This window comes from Microcaecilia unicolor, unplaced genomic scaffold (assembly GCF_901765095.1).
Source record: "Microcaecilia unicolor unplaced genomic scaffold, aMicUni1.1, whole genome shotgun sequence".
Classification (NCBI taxonomy): Eukaryota; Metazoa; Chordata; class Amphibia; order Gymnophiona; family Siphonopidae; genus Microcaecilia; species Microcaecilia unicolor.
This window is the reverse complement of record NW_021963354.1, coordinates 1-13,145: the sequence shown is the minus strand read 5'-3', so window position 1 is coordinate 13,145 and position 13,145 is coordinate 1. Positions and strand designations below refer to the sequence as shown.

At 42.9% G+C, this 13,145-nt stretch overlaps 1 protein-coding gene across 1 annotated transcript in view; it reads right to left on the bottom strand.

Moving 5' to 3' along the window:
- LOC115459243 (poly [ADP-ribose] polymerase 2-like) overlaps positions 1–12,855 on the bottom strand; it is a gene marked incomplete at its 5' end in the record, with an annotated part of 45,235 nt that extends 32,380 nt beyond the window's left edge. Inside the window, 5 exons of the mRNA XM_030189101.1 lie at positions 4,355–4,451; positions 5,395–5,445; positions 8,751–8,831; positions 12,029–12,081; positions 12,649–12,855. Of these exons, the coding sequence (XP_030044961.1) occupies positions 4,355–4,451; positions 5,395–5,445; positions 8,751–8,831; positions 12,029–12,081; positions 12,649–12,855 (489 nt within the window). The remainder of the gene's footprint in view (positions 1–4,354; positions 4,452–5,394; positions 5,446–8,750; positions 8,832–12,028; positions 12,082–12,648) is intronic.
- Positions 12,856–13,145: the final 290 nt, after the last annotated feature.

The window sequence follows — 13,145 nt, the reverse complement described above, 5'->3', positions numbered from 1 at the left end:
TCTGCAGTCCTATGTCCTTCAATATTTTTATTGACAAAGCTAAGATGGTGGTAGCGGAACAGAGCCCCCCCCCCCCCCCCAATAAACAACCCGAGGGGGAAAAGAACCACCAATGTGAAACATGCTGAAATGACATACCTGTCTGAATCTGGAACAGTAACGTCTCGTGACGAGACGCACATGTTCCTGACTTGTGTCTCTTTTACTCAAGCCTCCTCCTCCTTTTACTTTTCTTTCTTTTTTTTTTTGAATAGCATTACCAATTGTACCTTCATCATGAAAACAGATCCCTCCACAATCTAGAATTGCACCCATGTGCTGGTGAAACCAAGAGAGAAAGCAATGTTAAGAAATGGAAGAAACAGATAACAGTGAGAAAGGGTTTGGGAATGGTCTGGAAAGATTAATAGGTAAGATCTAATTTCTCCTTCCTTAGCGTCTGGCTCCAGACCACTCCCTACAAACAAGGGAAGTACCAGAGCAGTACCTAACGAGGGTGGTATACAGACAAACCCTGAGCCAACACTGTGGCACCAAAGTTCACTTCCGCCCTGGCCTGAACATCCAACCTGTAATGCTTCACAAAGGAATGCAGAAATGACCACATGGCCACTCTATAAATGTCCAGAATAGGAATGAAGGCCTGCTCAGCCCACAATGTAGCCTGGGCATTTGTGAAATGCGCTCTCAACACATCAGGAAGCCCTCTGCCACTGAGCAAGTACGCAGATGAAATAGATTCCTTAATCTACCGGGCAATCATGGTCTTAGAGGCAGCCTCACCCTTTCTCTGGCCTGCAAAGAAAACAAAGAGGGTCTCCGGTTTCCGAAATTCAGCTTTCTTCCACAAATAACAACAAAGTGCCCTCCATACGTCCAAGCAATAAAAAGGATCTGCTGAATCCTCCCTACAAAACACCAGCGGAGAGATAAACCGATTCAGGTGAAAGGTGGAAATCTTAGGCAAAAACGATGGAACTGGCCACAGCACCACACACTCCTCAAAAGAACAGAAAGGGCTCCCTGCAAGACAGAGCCTGCAACTCCAAAGCCCAATGAGTAGATGTAATGGCCACCAGGAAGGCCATCATCTTTTAAGGTAGACAAGCCCAAGGACTCAAAAGGGTGCTTTCACCAATGCCACTGAACACAAGGTTCAGATCCCAAGGAGGAATGAATGAATGAAATAGAGGCCCTCACGTGCATGACTCCCTGCAGGAAGAACAACACGTCAGGATGGAGAGTTATCACCAGGCCCTGGACTGGCCCACAAAAAGCTGACAGTGCCAAATGCACCCACAAAGAAGAGAAGGTCAAACCGTTCTCCAAACCATCTTGAAGATATCTGGAATCAAGGCACGAAAGGGCAACATCCCCTTGCCATCACAACAATCTTCAAATATATGCCAAACCTTCACATACGCTAAGGAAGTAGAACACTTCCTAGAACTCAGTAAGGTGGCAATGACTGCTGCTGAATATCCTTTCTTCAACAACCATGCATGCTCAAGAGCCATGCCGTAAGCGAGAATTGATACATCAGGCATGGTGACGGGACTCTGAAAAAGAAGAGGAGTCTGTATCAACAGAAGGGGCTCCCAAACCACCAACTGCACCAGGTTGCTGTACCACAGAGCCAATCTGGGTGTACAAGCACCACACGGCCTTGGTGTGCTTCGATCCTTTGAATGACTCTGCTGAGCAGAGGTCATATTGGAAACACGTATAGCAGGCAGGGCTACTGCTGGGCTAAGGTATCTATGCCTTCCAAAATTGGCTCCTTATGAGCAAGAGCCTTGGTGTTCCCAAACGTGGCCATCACATCCATGACTGGGGGCCTCCAGCATTGAACTATGGACAGGAAAGTTGTCTCCGAGAGGGACCAGTCTCCTGGATCCAGAAGGCTCCTCCTGAGGTAGTCTGCTTTCACATCGACACCCCCATGACAAGATGCCGTCAACCTGAGAAGATGCTGCTCAGCCCAGGACATCAACTTAGCCACCAGCAGCGCCAGAGGCCGACTGCTTGCTCCCCCCCGACACTCGCCAGGGCCGCTGCATTGACCAAGAGAATCCTGACCAGCTTGTGGACAATGAGCGGTTGAAAGGCCACCAGAGCCAACATATTTATAAATGACCTACAGATGGGGGTAACTAGTGAGGTAATTAAATTAGCTGATGACACAAAGTTATTCAAAGTTGTTAAACTGCAAGAGGATCTTACAGGACTGGGCATCCAGATGACGTTTAATGTGAGCAAGTGCAAAGTGATGCATGTGGGAAAGAGGAACCAAAATATAGCTACGTGATGCAAGGTTCCACATTAGGATTCACCACCCAGGAAAAGAATCTAGATCTAGGTATCTTCGTTGATGGTGTGTTAACTTGAAACCCCCGGCTCAGTGTGCAGTAGTGGTTAAGAAAGCAAATAGAATGTAAGGAATAATTAAGAAAGGAATGGAAAACAAAAATGAGAATGTTATAATGTCTTTGTATCACTCCATGGTGCGACTGCACCTCGAATACTGTGTGCAATTCTGGTTACCACATCTCAAAAACAGATAGTGGAACTAGAAAAGGTACAGAGAAGGGCAACAAAAATGATAAAGGGGATGGGAAGACTTCCCCATGAGGAAAGACTAAAGCAGTTAGGGCTCCTCAGCTTGGAGAAGAGACCGCTGAGGGGATATATGATAGAGATCTATAAAATACTGAGTACAGTGGAAAGGATAGACATGAATCTCTTGTTTACCCTTTCCAAAATAGTAAGGATGGGGGGGGGAACACAATGAAGAGCAAATTTAAAACAAACTGGAGAAAATATTTCTTCATTCAACGTGCAATTCAACTCTGGAATTCGTTGCAAGACAATGGAGTAATAGGAGTTATCTTAGCAGGGTTTAAAAGGAAAGTCCAAAACCAATATTAAGATGGGAAAATCCATTGCTTATTTCTAGGATAAGTAGCATAAAATCTGTTTACTGAACTATTTTTATGATTCAGGACAAGAGTCCCCATATGAGTTTATTTCTCCTTATTTCTTCTTTCTGCCTTTAGTAAATCTTTCCCTCTGCAATACATTCCCTTTGTCACCTGTCTTACATAAGAACAGTCATACTGTGTCAGACCAATGGTCCAAGTAGCCCAGTATCCTGTTTCCAACAGTGGCCAAGCCAGGTCACAAGTACCTGGCAGAAACCCAAACAGTGGCAACATTCCCCATGTCTGTCTCGATAGCAAGCTATGGACTTTTCCTCCAGGAACTTGTCCAAACCTTTTTAAAACCCAGATATGCTAACCGCCGTTACTACATTCTCCGGCAAAGAGTTCCAGAGCTTAACTATTCCTCGAGTGAAAAATATTTCCTCCTATTTGTTTTAAGAGTATTTCCATGTAACTTCCTTGAGTGTCCCCTAGTCTTTGAGTATAAAAAAAAAAAAAAAATCAATTCACTTCTACTTGTTCTACACCACTCAGAATTTTGTAGACTTCAATCATATCTCCCATCACCCGTCTCTTTTCCAAGCTGAAGAGCCCTAACTTCTTTAGCCTTTCCTCATGACAGGAGTTCATCCCCTTTATCATTTTGGTCGCTTTTCTTTGAACCTTTTCTAATTCCGCTATACCTTTTTTGAGATATGGCGACCAGAACTGAAAGCACCATGGAGCGATACAGAGGCATTATAGTATTTTCAGTCTTATTTGCCAACCCTTTCCTAATAATTCCTAGTATCCTGTTTGCTTTTTTGGCCACCGCTGTACGCTGAGCAGAAGATTTAACGTATTATCTACAATGACACCTAGATCTTTTCTTGGGTGCTGACCCCTACGGTGGACCCTAGCATCAGCTAACTATGGTTCAGATTATTCTTTCCAATGTGCATAACTTTGATTTGTCCACATTAAATTTCATCTGCCATTTGGATGCCCAGTCTTCCAATTTCGTAAGGTATTCCTGAAATGTTTCATAGTCCGCATGTGTTTTAACAACCTTGAGTAGTTTTGCGTCATCAGCAAATTTAATCACCTCGCTTGTTGTTCTGATTTCCGCTTTTATAAATATGTTAAATAGCACCGGTCCCAGTACTGCTCCCTACAGCACTCCACTGTTCACCCTCCTCCATTGAGAGAAATTACCATTTATCCCTACACTCTGTTTTCTATCCAATAACCAGTTCCTAATACACACCAGAACGTTGTCTCCTATCCCACGACTCTTTCGTTTTTTCAGAAGTCTGTCATAAGGAATTTTGTCAAAAGCTTTCTGAAAATCTAGATACATTACATCAACTGGTTCACCTTTATCCACATGTTTATTCACGCCTGGTGCTCTTTCCCTTCATCCCCTTTCTTACCTCTGCCCCATCTCATCCAAACATTGAAGCTCCTCTGCAAATCATCTTCCAGCAACTGGATGAGGTAGTACTTGTTGTTGTTAAACTGAAGGTTAGTCTTTGAAGAAACAAACAAACAAAAAAAAGAAACCAAAGCGTTCTGAAAGACTTACACTTTTATCAAAATTTATTTTACATGAATGAAATTTCAACATCAATTCCTAAGCAAACTGATATTCCATGCAATTAAAAGGGAACAGGCAGAAAAGAAACAGAAACTATACCTCTCAAATCTCTCACATAGAAAAGGCAAGATCCACTGCCATTTCCACTCACAGAAATGGGCTAAGACTGGACAAACTCTCTGCAGGTAGAATTGTAGATATTATTCTACATCTGCATAGTTTTACCTGCTTGGTTTTGAGGTGTTCCAGAAGGCAGGATTAGCTGGAGGTGGCAACAAGAACAGTTTAGGATTTTCTAAACTATACATATTATTTTGGCCTGGAAAAAGTACTCACAGAAAAAGCAGGCTCAAATCGGCGTGGACACTTTCCAGGAGCAACACATCAAAACATAACTACCTGCCCTTCACCAGATTTGCTTTAATTATTGCTGCAAACCCTATGGGGAAACACTACAAATGAAGTTCAGGCAGTCTGATACTGCCCCTTAGCCATCAGTTACCTTCATACCACATTTTCTTACCTCAGATCACAGATCTTCACCGTTTTTCAAGCTGGAGCCAGTATGTGAAAACAAAGTTCAATAGCAGCCTGCTTCAGCCTACCACAGCCCTGTCCATATTGCAAGGGCCTACTGCTACCACACCAAGATTTAAATGTAAAAACTCTAGTACCCCCTGCACCCTCTGTGTGTGTGACTAGATATTCTGCGTGAAAAAGAAGTTGCATGCCTAAATTCAAAGGGAACGCACAAGTTAAAACAGTGACTGCTAGAGTGGGGTGAATGAGAGACAGACAGATATCAGCAAAGAAAGGACAGCGAGAAAAGTGCCAACACCAGGAGTAGACAAGACTAGAAGCCAGTTAATTGTTTACCTGGTTCAACATCACATCATAGATATCATCTCCTTCACAGAACACATGAGCCTGGGGAAGAAAGCGAAGGAGAATTTTAAGTCCAGGATATGCTCCTGCTGCCGCAGACCTTCAGAACTCAGCACTAGGTAGGAAACTGCAATTCAAAATCAAGGGCAAGGTTAAGGAACAGGTAAATTAAGCATTTATTTTGGGCACAAGCTTTGTGAGGGACATGTCTGCTTGAACCCCAGTACAAAACAAACATCATTACCTGTGGCCTACTGCACTGACCCATTAGAACAAGACCCAAGAGTCATCTGTCTCATCAGATACTGTAGATCAAAACCCCTCCCCCCTCGCTTTCCCCTTTCAAGAATCATTAGGCTGGTGTCCAAGAAGAGGTGGTCAACCCTATTTAAGGCCCCTGATGGCCTGCTGGAACTCTTCAACCCCAAAGCAAACTTGCAGGACCTGAAAGGGCAGGAAGCAGAGAGCAGCCAGACAGCTACTAAGCCTGGAGCTCACTAAGCCTGCAGGCTGACCTGATCGCCACTAGAAATAAGACTTTTCAGGTCAAAAACTTCAGGTGGCTCAAATGAAGCTTTCATTGACATTGAAATCCCACAACAACGTAAGAGGGTTGACCAGGGGCTTGAGCAATAGCAAGCCTTTCATGAAGCAGACAACTAGAGGCTGTACAGAGATGGGCTTTCCTTGCAGACACTGATGGTAAGTGCCAATTAGTACATAAGTATTGCCATACTGGGAAAGGTCAAAGGTCCATCAAGCCCAGCATCCTGTTTCCAACAGTGGCCAATCCAGGTCAAAAATACCTGGCAAGATCCTAAAAGAGCACAAAACATTTTATACTGCTTATCCCAGAAATAGTGGATTTTCCCCAAGTCCATTTAATAATGGTCTATGGACTTTTCCTTTAGGAAGCCGTCCAAACCTTTTTTAAACTCCGCTAATCGCCTTTACCACATTCTCTGGCAACGAATTCCAAAGTTTAATTACACGTTGAGTGAAGAAACATTTTCTCCGATTCATTTTAAATTTACTACATTGTAGCTTCATCGCATGCCACCTAGTCCTAGTATTTTTGGAAAGCGTAAACAGACGCTTCACGTCTACCCGTTCAACTCCACTCATTATTTTATAGATCTCTATCATGTCTCCCCTCAGCCGCCTTTTCTCCAAGCTGAAGAGCCCTAGCCGCTTTAGCCTTTCCTCATAGGGAAGTTGTCCCATCCCATGTTGAGTTTGTCTCACTAATTTAGTGAAGTGAAATCTTGCCTCACCAATCTACTACATTTCTTTGAAGGGGTGAACAAACATGTGGATAAAGGTGAGCCAGTTGATATTGTGTATCTGGATTTTCAGAAGGCGTTTGACAAAGTACCTCATGAAAGACTCCAGAAGAAATTGGAAAGTCATGGGACAGGAGGTAGTGTTCTATTGTGGATTAAAAACTGGTTAAAAGATAGAAAACAGAGAGTAGGGTTAAATGGTCAGTATTCTCAATGGAGAAGGGTAGTTAGTGGGGTTCCCCAGGGGTCTGTGCTCCAACTGCTGCTTTTTAACATATTTATAAATGACCTAGAGATGGGAGTAACTAGTGAGGTAATTAAATTTGCTGACGACACAAAGTTATTCAAAGTCGTTAAATCGCAGGAGGATTGTGAAAAATTACAAGAGGACCTTACGAGACTGGGAGACGAATCCCAACAGAGTTGATTTTGAGGCCAGACTGATAAGTGTAGAAGGTAATCACACCAGATGGGAAACCTCTTCCACTTGAAGTTATAATCTTTTAATGGAATCCTTTCTGGAATCAAGTAGGACATGGGAGACACCTTCATTCAGATTTGTCAGAATCAACTTTGAACCTCTCAACATCCTGCTCGGGTCAGGCAGGAAACCTCAGACCCATACTTGGTCCTCACTCTGTCCCACATTAACAAAAGAGGCTTCATAAATTAGCCAGAATCTGAGAATATGTTTAAACCTCTCCCCCCCCCCCCCCCGGAAATCCATAATAAGCGTTTCAAAGGAAAATATGGGAAATATGCTTTCTCCAATAAGACCCCCACCCCGCCTTACCAGAATGGGACTCCCAATAGGACAATTGGCGCACTGAGCTGCCCGATAATACCACACCGGATTGGGAATGCCACCCCCCACCCCCCCCCCAAGGGATTTAGACAACTTCCCGCCTCAAATAAAGCGAAGAAAATCCCGCTGAAGCAGTATCCAATTAGGAACCTCCATTGGCAAAGCTGGAAAAAGAAACAAAAGGCAAGGGAGTACCTTCATCTTAAGGGCTGCTATAAGCTTAGGAAAACCACCACATGCTCAGGAGGATGCTCAGAAGGATGCAGTTAATCCTCTCTGGGATCCTGCCAGAAACCTGTCACTATCATACAAGATGCTGTACTGTGTGGACCTTTAGTCTGACCCAGAACACTTTGCACTTATCAATCTTTCTGTGGTTGTGACCTCATTCACACAGCCAAAGAAAATGCATGACCCCCTCCCCGAAACACGGCCAATTTTTTTTGTTACATTTGTACCCCGTGCTTTCCCACTCATGGCAGGCTCAATGCGGCTTACATGGGGCAATGGAGGGTTAAGTGACTTGCCCAGAGTCACAAGGAGCTGCCTGTGCCTGAAGTGGGAATCGAACTCAGTTCCTCAGTTCCCCAGGACCAAAGTCCACCACCCTAACCACTAGGCTACTATTTGAGATTCCACATGGAATGTTGCTATTCCACTAGCAACATTCCATGTAGAAGTCGGCCCTTGCAGATCACCAATGTGGCCGCGCAGGCTTCTGCTTCTGTGAGTCTGACGTCCTGCACGTACGTGCAGGACGTCAGACTCAAAGAAACAGAAGCCTGCGCAGCCTTCTACATGGAATGTTGCTAGTGGAATAGCAACATTCCAGGTAGAATCTCCAATAGTAGCAACATTCCATGTAGAATCTCCAATAGTATCTATTTTATTTTTGTTACATTTGTACCCTGCGCTTTCCCACTCATGGCAGGCTCAATGCGGCTTACATGGGGCAATGGAGGGTTAAGTGACTTGGCCAGAGTCACAAGGAGCTGCCTGTGCCTGAAGTGGGAATCGAACTCAGTTCCTCAGTTCCCCAGGACCAAAGTCCACCACCCTAACCACTAGGCCACTCCTCCACTCCAAACCAATGACATGTTAGAAGGACCACCGAGTTCACTACTCGAAATGTGGGTTTCACAACCAAATTTGGGGGTCATGGCCCACTGTTCGGGAAGCCCTGCCTTACGTTCTTATGCTGCTGCTATCCAAACCAACTTCAGAATACAATTATATGAAACACTTTTAGAAAACATTACCTTCCCTAGTTTGGCTGAACATTCTGGATCAACTGGAGCTTTTCCCTTCAGAAGTAAGGTCTTTACAGATTCTATATCCAGAGAGAGAGAGAGAGAGAGAGAGATTGAAAAAAAAAAAAAAAACCTGCTCTGGAGCACTTTAATATATATAAACAGGTTTCTTTGATTGGGAGCCAGCTGCACTGCCTCCTAATCAAAGAACGTATCATCTTCAAAATCTGCACCTTTGTCCACCATGGTTCAATGACAAATTAAAAAAACTCAAAATACAATCCAGGAAACTTGAACAAGCATGGAAAAAAAAAAACCAAAAGATGAACATACACTCAATGCATGGAAACAAGGACACAGAAAATACAAATACGCAATAAGACAAACCAAAGGTCCTATTACAAACCTAAAATAGGACCACATTACAAAGATATGAAGAAACTATTTCAACTCGTAAATAAGTTACTAGACACCACCCTTATCACCACAATCAACACAGACATCCCACCCGCAGACAAACTTCCTAACTATTTTAACGAAACAATAATAAAATTATGTAGCACACTTCCTCAACACAACACTGACATCGAAAATTTCTTCAACGACCTGGACCAAATCCCTGGTGGATGCCCAGCTGACCGTTTCCAGTCAACATTTACTCTCCTCACCATTGAATCAGTCACAAAAACGACTCATAGGTTTGCTAACACCCACTGCAAACTAGACATATGTCCCAGTCATCTACTCAAATCCGCTCCTGACCGCTTCATAACAGACCTCACATCCCACCTAAACTTCATGCTACAACAAGGTCTCTTCCCTGAGGAATATGGCAACATCCTACTCACCCCGATACCAAAAGACGCCAAGAAAAACACAAACAACCTAACCAATTACCGCCCAGTTGCATCTATACCACTAGTAGTCAAACTGATGGAGAGCTTGATGACCAAACAGCTTACGGCATACATGGACAAGTTCTCAATACTACACGACTCATGGGTTCCGCCCCCACCATAGTACCAAAACTGTCCTAGTCACACTCCTGGCCAAATTCAAGCAAGAAATAGCCACAGGTAAAAGTATACTTCTCCTCCAATTCAACATGTCAAGCGCATTCGACATGGTAAACCACAATATACTACTAAGACTCCTTGGCCATTTTGGGATTGATGGAAACATACTTAACTGGATAAAGGGTTTTCTAACCACCAGAACTTACCGAATAAAATCAAACTCAAACATATCATCACCGTGGAAAGCTACCTGTGGAGTACCTCAAGGATCACCATTATCACCAATACTCTTCAACATAATGATGATCCCACTGGCAAAGTCCTTATCCAACCGAGGCTTCATCCTGTTCATCTATGCAGACAATGTCACAATCTATATTCCCTTCAGTCATAATTTGACAGAAATAACCAATGAAATCAATGACGACCTGAACATCATGAACTCCTGGGCAAATTCATTCCAACTGAAACTGAATACTGAAAAAAAACACACTGCCTCATCCTCTCATCTCAACATAACAAGTACAAACCCACAACCATAAACACCCTAGAACACACCCTCCCTACCTCAGACAGCCTAAAAATACTCGGCGTCACAATTGACCACAACCTTACCCTTGAGGGAGCCAAGTAAACTCTGTAATAAAGAAAATGTTCTACTCAATGTGGAAACTTAAACGAATAAAACCTTTCTTCCCGAGGGAAATCTTTCGAAACCTAATACAATCAATGGTCCTAAGCCATGCAGATTAGTGCAACGCAATCTAGGCGGGGGGTAAAGAACAACTCACAAAAAAAAACTCCAGACCGCCTAAAACACAGCTGTCAGGCTGATATTTGGTAAATCACGCTTTGAAAGTGCTAAACCCCTCCGAGAAAAGCTGCACTGTCTTCCAATCAAAGAAGTATATCTTCAAAATCTGCACCTTTGTCCACAAATTATCTACGGCGTAGTCCCAGAATACATGACAGACCTCATAGATCTACCAACCAGAAACAGAATCTGATCATCACGATCACACCTAAACTTATATTACCCAAATTGAAAAGGACTTAAGGAATTATAGCCATAGGTACAGAATACCTGTTGAAAAAGCCAGGTTAGCAAATGAAGGTTCAGGCCTAGTTCCAGTGGTAATGTATTCCAGAGTTTTGGGGCTACATATGAAAAGGTTGTGTCTAATCGTATAACAGAGGGAGGAGGGAGAACAAAAAAGACTGAAGAACTTATTGATGTGTTTGAACGCTGGAGTCATTTTTGATCATAAACTAAGTATTTGAACCTGTTCTTTAAAGATAAGGGAAATCTGATTTGGCTTAAAGGTTTTGGCTCTATACATTAAAATATACAGGTCAGTATTGAAAAGGACATATCTTTAGTGGCTGCTACTAAATGTATACGTCCCATAGCTGTGGATTTTCAGCAAATGAAAATCTCTTACCACTGTGGCACAATATAGACAATGCTGGAGTGGAGTTAGGGTAGAAAAGAATGGAACACCCAGCTACATCTAAAGTGGTAATATTTAGTTGCGATACATATGGGGGCATTTTATAACTGGAAAACAATCAGCACAAACTGCTATTTTATAAACTGTTCTATGCTCTAATTCCTTTTCCCACAGAAATGCACTTATCCATGTTGTAGGGGGCTCATTTCTCATGAAAACCCTGGTCAAATTTGCTCCATTTTTGAACTTAGTCTGTCTTTTTACAGTTTTTCCTCACATGGCAAGTTTCAACCCATTCCATCAATTCTCTGCTACAAAAGCGGAACTCCTCCCATAGAATCCATTGAGGGTTTTTTTTTTTTGGGGGGGGGGGGGGTGGAATGCTTATATCTTTGGAATTCCCAGTGCAATTTGGCCCACTTTCAAACTTGTTGTGACTCTACCAGTTTCTCCCTCGTGCTGTTTCACCCATTCTGTCACATCCTCGGAGAGTTATTTGCTCATAGCCAGAGACTTTCTTGACCCCTTTTGTGTATTCTTTGCAACTTCTATTGGGTTGTAAGAATAAAACAGCATAGCAAAATACGTTACAAGAGGGGAGGGGGAGGAGTCTCCTGGCTCCTAAAATGTTGTCTGCTACCTAGACCTCTCTATATTTTCAATCCTAAGATACCTTGTCAGTGTTTGGCCTTGCATGGAAATGTCGTCTCCCTCCTGTATCTTTATCTTCTGCCACAGCCGCTGTCTGGCTGTTCCCAGATTGCCTCTTCCTGCCTCTGTGGGTTCTCCTTGTGCTAGAAAGAGTCCTTCAGTTAATAATCAATGTGGAGCTAGTGCTATTTGGCTGCAAATTCACATCCAAAACCACGACCGCTGTGTGACAGAAAAGGAAGTACATCAAGATCACATTCTGTACAGCAAAAGGATCATGCACCAAACCAATTGAAATAGAACCTTGTTTTCTAATCTTTAGGGTGCTTCTCCATATTCCTCCAATTAAAATACTAAATACTTTCAAGGGTTTACATCTTCTACTACATATACAGATGTCACCTCTGTCCCTGATTTGAAGGTATCAGAGGGTGGCATCAACTTTTGACAACCATTTTGGCTGTTTTCCTCAGTCTCATTCTTAATTTCTCAGTGTGGTTCCACATCTAATACACTGGAGTTCAATATGATATGGATACATATAAAAATAGAATATTTTAAACAGAAAAGATGGGGTGCGGGCCTGTCCTCTGTGCTATAATGGCTTAAGACTCAAACCTTGCTATTATATACATGCTAAGTCAGTGCAAAACGAAATGTATGTAACAATAAAAGGATGACACACAGACGTGAGTGAACACACAGGAAACAGCAGCTCTGGCATGAACACAGATATGCATATTGCCAAACATTAAACACTAAAACCAATTTTGACTCCCACTATTATACCTGACTTCTTGCGTTTCATTTTCCTCTTGTAACGGGAATTATCATTGATCTGTACCATTTTTGCCAGGTCTAGTGTGTATGAAGTTTTTCCAAAGGATGAAGAAATGCTTTTTTCATTCGCACACCGAGCAACCTCCAGTGCAAGACAGGTAGTTGCACTGTAAGGAATCCAGGATCCGTCATCTCCCTCCCAGTGCCAAACAAAATCTGCAGAGCGTATAAACTGTCAGGTATCTAACTCAGCTTCAAAGAAAAACATATCAATGCTTAGCTGACATTCCTAAATAAATTCTACATCAAAGTGCCAATCACAGTACAGCAGGATAAATAAGAAACTGTATATTCTTCAAAGTAACCTTCTGCAAAGCCTAACCCTGTAGTCCCATCCCCATTATCTTTATCCAACTTTGTACAGAACTTTACCCTCACAGAAGCTGAGAGGGATCAGAGAGGAACACAAAAACCGGTGGGGAGAGGTTGGTGGTTGTGAGTCGAGG